Source organism: Geospiza fortis, unplaced genomic scaffold (genome assembly GCF_000277835.1).
Source record: "Geospiza fortis unplaced genomic scaffold, GeoFor_1.0 scaffold12, whole genome shotgun sequence".
NCBI lineage: Eukaryota > Metazoa > Chordata > Aves > Passeriformes > Thraupidae > Geospiza > Geospiza fortis.
Genome location: NW_005054323.1, coordinates 5,513,270 through 5,530,669, shown reverse-complemented (window position 1 = coordinate 5,530,669; position 17,400 = coordinate 5,513,270). Strand labels below are relative to the sequence as shown.

The following is a 17,400-nucleotide window of genomic DNA, read 5'->3' as shown; positions in this document are numbered from 1 at the left end:
TTGATTTATCCTATTCTCTCCTGAACACTTTCTTGGATATCAGAACATCACACTTTCACAATCTACCCTAGCTGAGAAATTAGTGGCTAACCTGCTGCTTATCATTGTTGCCTTGCTGCCTTGAGGCACACCCTCTTGGTTTCAGTCACTCAGCTGGAAATATTAGAGTCCATAAAGTTTATCAAGGGTTTTAATTAGATCAATCTGAAGAAGCAAAAAAAGAGGCTTACCAGCCATTATTTTATAATACACCACACTGTATTTGAACATTTCCAAGGCTTGTAGCAAGAAGCTTCAAGTAATTGCTGAAACTGCTTTTGGAGTGCTAAAATCAGTTTCCATTTTGTTTAGGTATTGCAATGTTACTAGATAAAGTATTAATCCTTTAGAGATTTCTGTAAATAATGGGGTTCTCTTTGAATATAATAGAGCAGCTCTTCAGTGAGATACTTGATTTAACCATTTCTATATTGCTTCATCACCAGCTACCATGGATTGCTGACCATGCCCCTTAAAGAAGTTAGGCCCTGCTATTGCCTCATTAATAGGCATGTCCTTGCAATGAGTAACCTAGGTTAGTTAGCAGCTCACAGAAGATTTTGACTAGTGGGTCTTTTTACTATTCATGGTCAGTAATGAAAGATTTATGTGGGAGCCAATAACTCTTCAACCCCTGCAGATGGATAGCAATAATAAAAATAAAATAAATATGCATAATGTTCCTATTTTCCTATCTTTCTCTACTCTACTATGACTGCTAAGATGCATTCAACAGCATCTGCTGTTCATCAAAAATTTCTTGCATGAAAATACTAGCAGAAACTACTTAAAACCAGATTTTTCAATCAGGTGGAAAGGTGGGTTGGACCAAGCATTGGTAACAGAGACCTTGTTCTGTGTGGGAACTCAGCACATCACTCCTGATGTCCAGAGTTGCCGAAGACTCCTCCAGGGGCTCGGAGATCCTGGCATGGTGCCCAGAACACCTGGTGGCTTGACTTTGATCCTTATAACGAATTGTCAGCTTGGCATGGGGATGTGAGAGTCACACGGGTTTGAGTGGTGTAATAACAGGGTGTTCACAGGGTGAAAATGTAGATTTTAGGATTTTTGGTATAGGGGTTATGGGGGCAAGATGGAGGAATCAGGGCGTGTGTCGTCCTTCTTTCTTCTTCTTGTTCTCCATTTTCTGCTGTGATGTTGGCACTTGGGGATTGGTTTAGAATAGAAATGCACTGTCTAACATACGTGATAGGTATTGGGAATTAAAAGTAAATATTATATACGTAGTTGTAGTATAAAAGACGACACCGCCTCGGGAGCGGTGGAGAGTGCTTGTGGCTGCTGTGCTGAGCGGACCTCAGCTGGGCAGAGAGAAAACTTTGTAGATAAGAACTAATAAACAACCTGAAGATCGAACAGCAAAGAGTCCAGACTCATTCTTCAGAGCGCGGGCTGCCGCAGAACCACCCCACACATCTCGGGGCAGAGAACAAAGCAGCCAACCCGAGAGTTCTGTGTTCAAATATAGCCCATTTGTCAGAGGTGGGAATATGGGCAGGGGGTTACTTGACTTGGTTTTCAGAACTCTTTCCTCAATGTTGAAAGCAAACAGTAAACACAATAATTAGAAGAAGATAATGCTCTTTGTTTTTGAACCAGAGATGGATCCTTTTATCCATGCTAATGCACATTTCAGTTCTTGGAAGTAAAATTTCTGAAATTCTGATAATTCACAAAGTCATCTGTGTAGACAGGGATTTGAGGGCTGCCAGTGTCTTAAGGGTAGAATTTTCGAAAACAAAACTTCTGATTTTGAATATCCTTGTGCAGTGGATGAATGCTATCTGTGTGTTTATCTTTCCTTAAGGGAAATATATCAGTTGTTCATTGAAAATAAGGACATAAGAGTCAAAATAGAATTATTCAACCTGCAGTCATTTGAACAAGAATAATGTTAACATTTCTGGGTTTAGAGTTTCTTAAATAAACTTCAGGCTTTTTTCTAACAGTTGTGATTAATTTCAGCTTAGATTTTGTAAATTCCTGAACAAGACTTCAAGTAATGTTGCTGTACCTTCAAAATACACCACTGTTGAAGTAACTGGTTGCCTTTTCTCTTTAGGAATGTAAGAAGAAGACTTATGCCAGTCCACAAATGACAGTTTATTTTATAGGACTATGCAGTCTTTTGCTGTAGATTGTTATTTTATAGAAAATTTCTCTATCATAATGCTTTTTGAAATGCCTCTGACCCTTAAAGAGGTCTGAAACTACTTCAGATTACTGGAGTTTTCAGCACCCTCCAAATTTTTATCAGCATTTTATGTATACTGTTCTTCATACTCATCCACAGCATAGTACATCTTCATATTCCACAGTCAGGACATAGTACATCTCCATATTCCACAGTACTCAGGACATGTACTGAGTACAAATTATGCACAGCATTCTTAGAATTCAAGCAGAAAATATACCCATAAATTTTGAAAAAAAGGTGCGTAAGAGCTCAGTCTTGCAACTGTGCAGCCTTCTCTTCTGTATTTTAGAATCTATCAGGAAATATGCTATGTGTAAAAGAATGTTTAGAACCACTGATTATAATTTCTTTCTAAAAAGGCAATTAACAGCTGTAAGTAAAATGTAACAAATTATGAAATCAAATTATTAATACTCCAGTCTATAAATGTATTGATTTATCCCAGCAGAAAGGAGTAGCAACCAGCCAGATTCTGTATTAATTAGTCCTGTGTGCTATTTTTCACCTATTGGATTAATCTGAATTGATTAAAGCATGTTGTGTTGATTCTAAGCCAGAGAGAAATGTTTAGAAAATATACATACTATTTTGCATATTGGGAAACTAATGTTATAATAGTGAAAGCACCATAAAATAGATTGTACTTGATATGCTAACAGAGAATATGAGATTATCTATTCTACTGAAATTTCTGAACAGTGAAGAATATTTAAATAAATGTTTCTGTGCTTATTCCCTTTCATTGTGAATTCCTTTCTTTAATATTTATTTTAAATTAAATTTTGTGAATAGTCTGTGTTCTTTAAAGCTGTACTCTTGATTACTTCCTTTGTGTTTAGATCTGATATTTGTAAATATAGTTCTTGTAGCATAGTGTATGTCCCTGCTTGATCAAAAAATAATTTTATTTTATAAATATATTTGTACATAGTCAATATACTAAAAACTGGAGGGTTCTAAGTTGGTAATATTTTGGTAGAGAATTCATAAAACCTTAGTATGGAATGGTCCAAATCTACTACACAGTGTAGTCTGTTTTCCACTTTGTTTAATAGCCTATGGCATAAACTGAAGTTAATTATTTGGGCTGACAAGTAACTCTGTTTTCTGTCTGCTTGCAGAGTCTCTCCGAGGCAACGATGGAGCTGAGAAGAAGAGATCGATTTCTGCGTCAGCAAAATAGACTTCTTACCCAGCTGGAGCAGGACAAGCGTCGGCTGAGTGAGAGCATCCGCGATGCAGAGAGTGCCCTCTGCACGGCAGCCAAGTGAGCCCTGGGACCTTGGGGAGATCACTTAAAACGGACAAAAGATCAATTCTCACTTTCATGCACAGGGTTTTAGCCTTAGCTAATGTAATGCTAGAAAACAAAAGTACATCTGTCTCTCTTTGAAATTCAGTGATAGACTTCGAAAAAGAAAACTGTTCAAGATACTGCACGTTACGTTTTCTGTAGTTACCCCATAATAGTGCTACAAATTCTTGGTCCAAAATGCATAAGCATTTTGTCTGCCAGTTACCTTACCGATTTGACAACATCTCTTTGGTAGATCCTTCACATTCTCTTTGTTTAAGGAATGATTGTATGTTCTAAAGGGGTTGAAACCCATTTTGGACCGAGGCTTATCTGTGGAATAGTATAGATATTTCTTCTGATTTCAGAGAGCTTTGGATTTAGATGTAAGCCCCATGCCTTTTTATACTATAACGTGAAGAGTGGAAGGAAATGTGCAGGGACCATTTTTGAAAGTATTGGTAGTCAAAAACTGTTCCGTTGACTTGAATGAGATTATTAATAACCTCTTAGAGTTATGTAGTCAGATAAAATTATAAATCCTTTCAGACTTTGTTATCTATTACTGTTACAGTAGTATGCACTTTGAATATTACTGGTCCACGGCCAAGATTTAAAAAAAGTTCAATTTAAAATTAAAATTTCTCATTATACGTGGGGTAGATTTGACCTCTGAAGAACAATAGCTTAGCAGCTTTAAGGGGCTTATGCACCAGCAAAATAATGTAATTAATATAGTTATCAGTGATATGTTTAACAAGCTAATTAAAATGACAAATATTATTTAGTACAAGTGTATCAAAGCAGATTATGGCCCAAAGAAGGATTTGTTTTTAAAAGCCTCCTCCTTTTCACCCTGCCCCAATCTATTTTATGCACTCCACTAAGGATCATTTCTTATGGTCATTCTTATATTCAGAAAATGGTTTTTTGACATGAAAACTTCCAACCAGTCATTGTTCTACCATAAGAACTCTATGTTGTGTTCTAACATAAACTGTTCTACTTGTTCTTCATAAAAAGTGCAAGTGTCTTTTTCTTCCCTTGGAACATGTAAGCAAAGTAGTTAAACAGACTTTGGTCTTATCTGGAAACTCTTATTTTAATATCAATTCCATGACCTAAGTGATTGTAGGCAATGCATGGGTGTCTTTCAGTTTCTTTCCTAAATTTTTGTAGTGCTGTAAAAGACAGCAAGATGTCTTTTGTTCTTGTTCTGAGAATGGCTGACTTGATTTTCTTTAAGTGGTGGCTAGCAGTTCTTTCCACTTTCCTCCTGAGTAAGAAGCAATATTAATACAAGTGTCTGAAACAGTGAACCTGACAAAAATATAATAGTCTTTTGGTAATTTCTCTCTGTTGTGGTTTAACCCCAGCCAGCAAGCAAGTACCCTGTCAATCTAGTCCAAAGAAAGGCAGGATCCTGAAAATAGAAAAGTCTATGTGACTTTATTAGGAATGTAAAAGCCAATTTTACTCTTCTGACCACCTTCCTGTATTTTCTGTTAAGACAGTATGAATCAAGAAATGAGAAAGCAGCCATCATTCCATGGGGAAGAATGCCATTATTTTGACTGTAGAAAAAGAGGCTGAGGGGAGACCTTATTGTACCTGAAAGGAGTTGTAGTGACGTGGGGCTTGGGCTGTTCTCCCAAGTAACAAGTGATAGGACAAGAGGAAATGGCCTCAGGTTGTGCCAAGAGAGGTTTATATTGGATATTGAGAAAAGATCCTCTCGTGAAAGGGTTGTCAAGCATTGGAACAGGCCTAAGGAAGTTGTAGAGTCTGGAGGTATTTAAAAGATGTGGCCCTTGGAGACATGGTTTAGTGGTGGGCTGGGCAGTGCTGAGGTAAGGGTTGGACTCAGTGACCTTAAGGGTCTTTTCCAACCTAAATCATACTGATTCTATGGATTCTGGTATTGTAAAAGCTCAAACAAAATATACACATAGCTGACAAAATAAGAGACAGTTGTGGAATATTGAAGTGTATTAGCTTTTCTGACATGGATTCTATTTGACTTCCTATGGTTAGGCTCTCTTTTCTCCTTAGTCATATGGTATTATGCAACTTCAGTTCTATTTCTGTCAATCATGAGTTGAGGCCAAGGTTTTTCATGACAGCGTAGGTGATGAGAGCTGTCTTTCTTACTGAAGCCCTAATCTACAAAAGGGCATTAGAGAATTGTTTCATTCTCCAAACCTCCCTATTGTAAGGACAGGATATTTGGCTGGACTTTTAGAAATGTAAGAGAATGTATTCTCTTCCTGCTAGATAACTCCATTCAACATGCCTTTTACATCTAAAACTCTTCAAGAAAATGATATTTGTTCATGAATATGTCCATAACAACAGCTAGTTTGATAGTCCACAACAGAAGCAAATTGTATATGGAAATATTCCAAAGAGTGGTACAAGAACTACTTTTTAAGGTTTGCATTGGGGATATAAAAAGGAGAGACAAAAACATAATACTATGAGTTATCAACAATTATTTGAAAAGACGTGAAAGTTAAAAAGTAGCAGAAAATTAATTTCTAAATCAGGTGAGTTTCAGTTCTATGATCTACCTCTTTTTTGTCTTGTAATAGAGACAGAGAATTGATCATTAGTCATATGAAAGCTGTAGAAGACACTCTTCATAAGGTAAGAATTTAAAATTATTCCTCTGATTTGTATTTCTAAATATATGAAAGTTTTACCACTGCTTTTGCTCAGGAAAGAAGTTGTAAGGTGGCTTCCTTTTCTTAGAGTTTATTTCCACCTTCAACTTCTTTTATCCTAAAAAACTGTTCATTTTTAGTGAAGTAAAGTACAGTTTTATAGTACACAAACTTCCACTTTTCTTCCCTTAATAGCTGAGATCACTATTTCTAGTTACCAAGTGAAGACAGTTGAATATCCAAATAGCTAACAATTTCTATGGAGCTAAGTCTATCTGTGTAAGCCAGAGGTCATTTGGTGATGTCACATGCATGGTGGCCATAAAACCATATGGCTTTGTGCATGCTACTTTAGTCTTTGATACATGATGAAACATAAGGAAAAGGCAGTAAGATGTAACCTGTAGTCAGAAACTTTCATGATATTTTTAGGGCATTTTTTAAATTGAATAATAATCTTAAGTATTCTCTTAGACTGGCACAGTTTTGCCATGGTATAGCATTATTTGAAAGTCCAACAAAGCTTGTATGTTAATTATTTAGGCAAAAGGACTGTTTTAACTGTAGCTCTAGTTGTTGATTGTTTTAGAACTGTTTTTAGTCTAGAGCAAAGCAAAGCAAAATAAGTGGTTTTATTACCTTGGAGTGTTAATTTCCCTTATCACATCTTGAATTCACAGCAACATGGGAATCTAGTCTTCATTTTAGTTTCTGTGTTCACCAAAACTAATTTAATTTTCAGATACTTTTTTCAAGTCTTTCTTTCCTTTAATGTTCAAGAAAGTGACAGAACCTAAAACTGTGTGGTTTAGCTGCAGCAAACTGTGCTGGTAGAAACTGTCTTGCTTTTTGCCCTCACCTTTTTCATACTTTCATACTTTAAGCATAAAAATTCACGTCATGCAGAAAGTGTTGTGTTTTGCAGTAAGAGATACATGTGCTTGGCATTCAGAATTTATTGTCCTGGATTGCAAAGTTACATTTTGATTTTGAAATCAATGCCATTATGTGCACTAGGATTGAAGTGTTTGGGGAAAGGATATAGAGAAGGCCACATGCTTAGTACTGATTAACCTGAGGCAGTGAATTGCTTGAGAAACAGCCATCTTTCTTCTGAAAATTTTAGTTAACATATTGCTTCTTAATTCTTGATGTACATAGTTGTTAGGCCCTCATAGCACGTTAGTGAGTAGCAAAATAATTTACCCTTTCTGGTTTGTCAACCTAAAGAATAAGAAAACATAAGAATTAGAAATGTCAGGATGCTCCTTTCTGCAGGAACTAAAAAAATTGATTGTAAATCATTCAAAATCTGACATACTATTTCTTCTAGAAGAACAAAGGGAAATTATTGATTTTGTTTGGGAAGTATCTGAAATGTAAACCCTACATCATAATGGTAACTAATTACCTAGCATTAGTGAACATGGCTGATGTGTAAACTATAAAGTTTACACTGTTGTTCTTAAAGGGTTTCTCACCCAGTAAAAAACCAGAACATTAAGAAATGGATTATGTACTAGTAAAGGAAACATAAGCCTTTCTTTCTCCACTAGAAATTCTGGGATTTACTTGTGTTTTAAGAAAGACATCAAAAGAAAATGGGTAAAGTTCAGAATCAGCTGAAGTTGGACAAGTACTACTAGTAACTGCAGCTTTACTTACAGGAGTTTGAAATGGAAGGTTTTGATATTTCTGTGTTGATGTATTCATGAGCAAGTATCCACAAAATTCCACTGTATCACTTCAGGATCTGTATTATTAATTCATAATGCTAAATTTTTACCTATAGATCTCAGAGGGATTTTACAGACATCCTTAGTAATCTTAGTTAGACTCAGGATAAGATAGTGTACTCTGATCCATTAAAGTAGCCTCATTCCTCTCCATATTCTATCCCTACAAGAATTCAGGAAGTTGGCAATGTGGGTACCAGATCATCTGCCTTTGGCTATATAGCGGTGTAACATTCTGCAAACAAAAGTAGGAGAAATCAGAGCCGAGGGAAACAATCTCTCTGCATGCTTCTAATATGCTACTGGACCAGAGATAATTTACATCACTTTCTGCCCTGCACTATGAGTGGATGGAATATCTGGTATCATATTTGACTTTGCCAAAAAGTGCCTGGGCAGGCTTGTGCCCAGAATGATTCTTTCAAGACCATTGTGGAGCTACATTTTTAATCTTCATGAATATTTATGAAGCATAACCATTGAAGAACTTGAGCACTGGATATGCTAAGAAAGAAAATATTTTTAGCAACTAGTTTCATGTCCTTCATAAATTACAAGATGTTCTTTAGAAGATTATTTTTTGTCTTACCCTGGGTCTTGTCACATTAGCTATCTTTATCCTACGCCTGGAGCTGAATTATTTCCACAAAAGTTCCTGATAATATAAGAGATCTTTCTTCATCTTATACCACCTAAATATTGTGGACAGATACCTAAATGCAAAGTGAAGGTTTTAACAAACTAAAAAAATCAAAACAGAAAATTGCCAAGGACAAACAGAGACCTCAAGAGGATTATGGTTTGGTTCAGTTTTATTCTCAAATACTGATGATGACCAGAAGGTAACAGCAAAATGATAACAGAAATAAATAAAATTTTACTGGATGAGTGATAAAAGGAAATTCAATCTACTTGAAGTTCAAACATAGAAAGTTTTCTTAAAATGTCTTTTAATAAAAAGAAAAATCATTTCAGAACATGTCTTATTTTAAAACCCATGGGCAGTCCCTTTTTTTATGTATGAAAAATAAGTTATTTCTCGAAACACTTTCCTCTCAAAACGTTGAGTTTATTTTTTGTTATAAAATAAATCCTTGTTATGCTTGCTGATAAACTGTGTTCCATTATTTATTTCTTCTTTACTTCTTAATATTCTGGTTGTATAAACAGTGTAAAAGACATTAAATCTATTCATTTCCATTACTAGATTCTTTAACATGTGTAGTTAATCATCTATTAGTTATGGTAATAATGCCACTTTTGTGGGTTCAATCCTTGTATGGGCCAGTGATTTAAGAGTGGACTTCATGATCTTCATGGGTTCCTTCCAGCTCAGAATATTCTGTGATCCTGTAATCCCATCAGAGGAAGAAATATTTTTACACTATCTCTGCTGAAATCTTCAGCTTCTCCTTGTATTGCTTCTCACTTTGAGTGCTTTTTTTGGATTAGCCTTGGCCAGCAGCCAGATGCCCACCCAGATGGTCTCTCAGTCCTCCTCAAGAGGACAGGGGAACAAAACAGGATAAGAAAGCTCATGTGTTGAGATGTAGATAGAGATATTGCACAGTAGTTATCATCACAGGTAAAACAGCTGACCTGGGGAAACTATTTTAATTTATTTTTTGAAGTAGATTTGGAGAGGTAGAAACAATTTCAAAATTAGCATTACCCTGCCTTTTAATCTCAGCTTCACTTGTGACTGCTCTGCTCATGTTGTGAGGCACAGGGGTTTGCAGCCAGTCCACAACAACTTGTCTCTGCAGCTCCTACCTCCCCATGCTGTTTCCCTGCATCACTGTGGGCTCTCCATATGGGCTGCCATCTTTCAAGAATATCTGCTTCAGCGTGGACTCTCCATGGACATTAATTCCTTCAGGAACTATCCTGAAGAATTTCCTGGACCTGCTCTGGAAGGGGATCCTTCATGGAATATGGCATGGATATACCCCAACACAGTCCTCTGTGCTATGAGGAAATACCTAATCCAGTGCCTTAAGTGTTTCTGCCTCACTTCTTTTCTGGCTTAGATATTCAGTATTTTTGTTCCCTCCTTCTCTCCCTGTGTGATGGATTTTTCTCATTCTTAAATTCATTTTCACAGAGGGGCTGCCAGCAGGGCTGTGGGGCTTAGCTGTGACCTGTGGTGGGTCGGGAACCAGAGATGTCTAGAACCAACTTTGTCCTGTACTCATCTGTCCTCACAGAGACTGTACCTGGTACACTGCTATAGCTGCCTCCTTTTCAGCCTGCCTAAATCTCTGTTCTCTACATATAGCCTGTGCTATACACCACCATGAGAAGTCATTCTAGTGAGCCAGCCTTCAAAGTGACAGAAAATATTTTGTTTTTCCTTGTACTCTTAACTATCAAAATCTTGACAAATTTAGTCTATCATAGTCGGTCCTGGCTGCTTAGGATTTGGCTGTTTTAGCAGGCTAATAAAATACAACGTGCTCACTGTTTTTCCCAATACCAGAGTTAGCAACCTACTTATTCTGACACTTTGGGACACACCAGCACACCAGTGCTTTGATCACTTGGGATCAAAGCAGCTATCCAGTGTGCTCCTTTCCTTCTGGCACTTGGACAGAAGAATTATTCTTTGTCCACTTCTGTAGTGCACTTCTTTTCTGCTGATTGAAAGGTTCATATGCTAGCTAGCAGAACAACTTCCATGCAGACCTGTCAGCAGTCATGCCTTGAAATCCATCCACTGTTGTGTTTCATTGCGTCGCTGTGACCCCTGTTGTCTCCTCTGAAATGCCCCTAAACTTTTTACGAGATCTGGGTCCCATGACTCTATCACTGAAAAAAAATATGAACACTGTACCATCCATCCCATAATACATTTTTTAAAAATACAAAGACAGAATTCTATTTCTTTATCTAAATTAATGGTTTGGGTTTTTTATAATACAGCACATATTTTACAGTCACATAATACAGTTGGAGATGGGGTGGGGCCATTGAATACTTGTACCAGTAGATTGTTATTTCTGATGTGGTCCATAGTAATCAAATGCATTTCCTTATGATGACAGTTTTATGGCCTGCAAGGAATTAATTTACAATAGGTTTAAGTCCATATACAAGTGACTACATTGGAAAAAACACTCAAGTGTAAGTGGCAATAATTGTTAGTTGCAGCAATGAGACCACAAATTGATCAGTCCTGGAAGAAGAGAACACTTATGAGACTTAAGTTAGCTATCTCTGTCAGACTCCAGTAGATATGACCTGACGCATTCAGGTATACTGATCAACCACATTTCTCTCAGTTAACTGGGATCTATAGTCCATCATATTATTTTGTTATCTCAATAATTATTTAAAAGCCCTCATTTTAGAGATCTCAACTTAATTCTTTTTTGCCTAACCTAATGAAACTCCCAAGATGGTTCTTCTGTGTGTTAGACATGTTAATATTAAGTGTGAAGCCTGCTTTATATGTGTGCTCAAAGTCTGTCCATCACTGTGGTCCTGGGTTGTTCTCAACTGGCCCTATCACAAGCCTATTGAAACAGTGAGTATGTGTACATGCAAAAAAATCACCAAGAAAACCCAATTAGATTGTTAAAATTCTAAATAACTTCTGTAAGAAGATTGCAGTAGAAAACCAGCTATTATTTCTCTGTAATAAGAAAAAAATGCAATAAAAATATTACTTTTTCTCCTCCTCCATCTGAAATGTGTGCTTCTTAATTTCAGTGTTTGATGAATGACTTTTGTTTCCCCTCCTAGCAATCTGACTTTCTTGATCCGTGTTCCTAAAGATCAGTTGTGCAGGACATACAGGTGTTAGCACAGCTGGCTTGCTGATGACAACTCTGTCCATATAGCTGTCTAGTGTGTCATCACTCATATTGTTCAGTGTCATTCTGACCTAGCCAAGCTAAAAATGGTACTCCCACTCAAGAGGGATTTAAAAACCTTCAGAAAGTAAAGATAAGACATTAGCGAATGTCATATCTATGCACTTAACTGTTTTCAGTTTGGATGTATCTAAGTAACTAATTTCAGGATGCATTTGTTTTTATATTTTGGTTTTCTTTGTTGGTTTTAAGGTGGTTATTTGATTTTATTTTTGGTAGATTGTTTGTTTGGGTTTTTTTTGGTTGGTGGAGGTGGGGTTTTTGGTTTTTTTTTGTTTGTTTGTTTGTTTGTTTTGGGTTTTTTAAAAGGCTGAATACTTATATATAGTTTGCCTTCAGTAAGGAGAAATCCTTGTTTTGAAAACTATGGAATTATTGACTATATTAACTGTTATTTTCTCCTGACATAGGTTCATTTTCAGCCCAAGGTCACTGAAACCTTTTCATAGGGGATGTATTATAGTGCACATCTTGCAGCTAAAGAGAACCTCAGGTGTTGTGGTCAACATTTGCAAAAAACCAACTCTGGATCAGATTAATATCTTATTCAACTGACCATGCAGTGTGTGTATGTAGTAATATGCGAAAGCTTGAATTAATCTTATAGGTAAGTCTGGAATGGTAGTCTGCTCTGCAAATTAATTTCCATAATCTTGACTAGTCCTGAAGGGAGGAAAAAAAAAAAAGAAAAAAAAAAGCCAAGCACACCCAAAACATCAATTTTATGAGATATATCTCCTTTACACAAACACTGTTGTTCAGTAATTAATGCTCTCTTAGAAATCACCTGTGAAATGGCTTGTTTTGTAATAAAATACAAATTTGTATGGCAGTAATCAGAAAGCATAGTCACTGAATCAGTATGCTAATACAGAGATTTTCAGTAGTTATTCTATAGAGGTAAATATTCGTATAACTAATTGCGATAATGTATGGCCACCTACACTAAGGTATGTCAAAATGCTATTTAAACCTCCATTATCAACAGAAGTCAGACCCTTGGACTTGAGGACATATTTCTTTTGATGAATAAACGTGCAATGATCTGATGGCTTTTAATGATAACTCAAACCTAACTGTGATGGCCATGTAACAAGTATCCATTAAAGTTTCCCTTTCTGTCCTATAAGACACTCTTGTCTGAGCAAAATACATTGTGATTTGGTGTAGTTTGGTTTTTTTCCCTCTCGGGGAAAAAAAAAGAATGGCTTGATGGGGTGTTTTTGCAGTTCAATTGACGAATTTGGTTCCAAATACCATTCCGCACCTCATTGTCTCTCTAATTGTGTCTATAATTTTCCAGTTTTTAGGTGCTTAATTTAAAGTGCCTTCAGTTTAAGATACGCAGTCTTGTCACAGACTTGTCACAGGCAGTCTCTTGACTTCAGGAGTGATCCTTGGTTGCTGAAACATCCTGATGGAAAATATTGTCTCTGAAATTATATAGGCACTCATTCAATGAGATGAATATACACTTTTTGTAGTAATTTCCTTACTTTCAGAGCAGGCTCAGACTGGTATTAAGAGCAACCAATATTAACATATGTCTATGATCTGACAGGGTGCTGTGGGAGGTACTTCTTTGGATATTACTTGTGCCAAATCCTGCAGCAAATAATTTGGGGTCCGTGTTCCCTTAAATGGATCACACTTAGATTGATCACTGTTTTCTAGAGAGCCCAAAGTATATGAATGTATCATGAGGAAAATAATCTGTATCAGCAACTTACTTGAAGAACTACTGTTATCAAGACTATTCAGTATTATTGTTGGTGGAACTTCCTTCCTGTATATTCATTTGTATTTTTGATACAGAGTAAGAAAACTTTAGCAATTCATATTAAATGTGAAAAAAATAGGCAGTGTTCATCAAGGTTTAATTCTATCCAACAATGTATAAAATATTATTCTTCTTAGTTCTATAGTAATTTGTATAACACTATAACAAAGACTTGCCCATTCAAAGCAGTTACTATGTAACTAATTTCTGTTAAAATGCTTCCCTAGGCAAAGGACTGTGTCCCGTGCATGTTTTAAACCTGTATAATATGGCCCCCACTTAACGTGCTGCCCTGGAGGTGCAGACACTACGCAGCTAAATCAGCCACAGACTTGCAAGACTGTGGTTAAGACTAAGATTGGCATTCAAACTGCTTTGTTCTGCTTAAAAAATTCTAAACGCACTTTTGTCTGTTGTATGTCACATGCAGAACACATAGCAGTGTGGTAGAAACCATTTTGCTTGTACTCTTAGACTGATTTCTGTATTTGCAGTTATATCAGCAGTATGGTGATCTCAGACAAACAGATTAAATCACTATTTTCCATTTGCTTATCACCAAATCACACTAGATCTTGTTCTGCTCTTTAAATTGCAGATGATATGCTATTTAAAAAGTAGTAGGAAATTAAAGAAAAATAAGCCTAAAAATAAGTATTTTTAAAGTAGAGTTGGTGAACTTTGAACTTATAAAATATTCTCATATATAGCTTATATTATGAAGTTTATATCCATACATTATTTTATTTTATTTTCACCATAAGAAAGCATTGAATTAGGAACAAAATAAAAACTAAAATCTCAGGTTTGTTGTATCAGTCAGATAGCAACTGGGAAAACATTAGGAAGGCTGAGCACATTCTAATACCCTTTACAACTTCCTAGCATTTAGTGTCATGTCTCTATTGGCATAACTGGCATATACCACATCAAACTGTACACAGAAAAACCAATGTAAGCACCAGAGTGGACTGCAGACAAAACTACTATTATTTTGAGCAGCAGAAAATTTTAAAGTTAATTTTTGGACATGTAGAATTAGTCCATCAAATTCTACACCTTGGCTCAGTCAATAATGTAACTTCAGTTTATTATTCAGTTTCAGCTTTGATCTGAATTAATGAGTACTTTATCGATTTTAAATTGAGTGGCTATAGTGTTGTCTTCTTTGTTGCTCTCCTAATTAATTAAAAAGTTAAACACTGTCATAAGTCACTCTTCTTCTTTATTTTAAAATGCTATGAGTATTGTAGTAGAGGGTGGATTTGTGATTTTGCCTGTTTTCATATAGTATTTATATATGTCTAAACTGAAAAATGTAATGATGATATTTAGAAGCATACTGTCACAATACTTAACTATATTCTGTGTAAAATCGCTCTTGAAACTTCTCATAATCTCAGCTAAAATTATGTTTACCAAAATTGGAAATGTCCAAAACCTTCACTAACAATGGATAAATATAAATTTATATAATTTTACAATATAGGGAAGTGAAACTGGTTTTAGACATTTTTAATCATAGCTGATTAGGTGTTTTAGATTTTAACATAAAGCTCTCTAGCCTCAGGAGAACTTTCAGACAAAATGGTCTTGCTTTAGATTTCATATGTAAGAAAAAAAGTCATTAAATACAAAAAAGCTCTAAAAAATGCATTTTAAATTAGCTGCAAAGGATGGTTCTTTTGCCTGTTGAGCTTACAAAAATACCCTCTTTTAAAAAAGAAATTAAATTACCCATTTTATCTTTGCCTCATGATTCTGTAATGTAAGTTTATATGTGAGTACTGTTTTTACTGCATTAGAGAATGAGGAAATAAATACAGTTTCCCAATTCCTGTTGTTTCTTTCTGGATCTCAAAAAGCCAATAGACAGAAGTTATTAAATTAGTTTTTTACTAAGATTTCATACAGATCTGGTCTCTCCAACATGAGTCCATGCAGGCATGACCATTATAGCTTTCCAGTCCTTGAATAGATAGGCAGCCTGGAATGTTTTCACTTCTAGTGAAACAATATAGTATACTTGTACAGCATACAGCCAGTCTTTTGTTCTTACAATTTTCCCTGAACCCTCATGAGTATTTTTCAAAAGGAAAAGTTTGTATTAATTTTCAGTTTCCTGGTATGCATACTGATAATAAGATGTACTCTCTGCAATCTAAGTATTTACAAACACAAAAAAGTATTTGGTTTGTTTTTTAATTGTGAATCCTCATATCAATTTTTTTTATATTTTCTTCTCTTTAAGAAGCATTCTTTTCTGATTAATGGTAGTGGTATTAGTGGCATTTGTATACCACAATGCACCTGTTTTAAAAATGGGGTTTATATTTTGTTGTTCAGTGAGTGTCAGACCCCAATACTGAAATAGAGAGTTTGAAACTAATAGGGTTAAAGGGACTTGTACTGTCTGTATTGTGTATATATTATACCTACATTGCTTATACATTGTTTTTTTCCCCCTAGTATTAGCAATCTGCTTTTGTACTTTGACATAGAGATTTCCCTTGTGAATTTTGTCACAGAAAAAAGAGAATCATCAATATCGCAGTTAAACTTGACTTTCAAAGCTAATAGTATCTCATTTGGGGGCTGAAATTTAATAAATTTTCTTTGATTCTGTTTGAGTTTTTAAACATCAAACAATGAATTGGCCAGGGTGCAGTAAAATATTTAGATCTATTGACTACGGTTCAGAAGGGTAGAAGGCAAAACACTGGTGGTTTGATGTTGATAAATTCTTAGTACCTTAATCCACATTAATGTTTTCTTTTATCTGTGTGTATACTGGCAGCAAAGACACCAAAAAGTTGCTGTGCATATAAGCTATAAAAATGTAAATCAGGTGTGTGCGTGTATGTGTGCGTGTGTGCATGTGTGTGTATTTAAAGCAATGTATTTTGTTATCTTCAGCAAGGTTAACATCTGATCAGAATTACACATGCTGACAGAACACTCTAGAGAGTATGTTTGTTCCACAGGACTGTGTATCCTGAACCTAGTGCACTATGTGTGCAAAAAATGTGTAGAGGACCTTTCCTGTTATAAAAATTGCATCATAGTGCATATGTTTGGCAGCCACAGGTATTGACAGGAATTCTTTAGGTCAACTTGGGAAATGTAGGGCTCCCTATTCCCACAGAACAGAGGAACGAATAAAATAAAATCTCTTCTTCTTTGTATCAGTAGATTTGCACATGCTTCTTTCAATCAGAGCAGATTTCAAAGGCTCTGCTATTATTTGAAATCTGTTCACTCATAATCAACATTTTACAAGAATTTAATTTTGTAAGTGGTTACAGAAAAGTAATCTGGGATTTAAATGAATAGATTTATGTTTTAATTCATGTTCAGTGCATTCTTGTGGGCAAGGCAGCCTCTAAAAAACCATGATATTTATTAAAATAATACTTAGGAAATCTATTGATTTATATGTATTTAGAATATATCCAGAATATGTTTTAGGATATATTCAGTATACGTTTTAGTATTAGACCGTGTATTAGGTCATTAGAACAGTAATTTTTTTTTTTTGCAGTACTCACTATTGCTACTCAACAGATGCAGTGTATGCAAAATGAATGGATTTAATCTATTCGTTTGTACTAACGTATATTTGTATGTGTGTCTATCCGTTTGTATTACAATATAATCTGACTACTGGGATCTCCAGGAGGCGGACATTGTAAATTTTGTACTAAACAGAATGAAAAATGGGTGTGTGGCATCATATGGCGTGTTGAGCATAACTGGTGTGGCAGTGGAAGGCGCGCGTTAAATCCGCGCGGC

At 35.6% G+C, this 17,400-nt stretch overlaps 1 protein-coding gene across 1 annotated transcript in view; it reads left to right on the top strand.

Moving 5' to 3' along the window:
- Positions 1–17,400, top strand: part of CCDC171 (coiled-coil domain containing 171) — a 135,818-nt gene that overhangs the window by 96,051 nt on the left and 22,367 nt on the right. Inside the window, 2 exon segments of the mRNA XM_031056875.1 lie at positions 3,382–3,527; positions 6,146–6,200. Of these exon segments, the coding sequence (XP_030912735.1) occupies positions 3,382–3,527; positions 6,146–6,200 (201 nt within the window).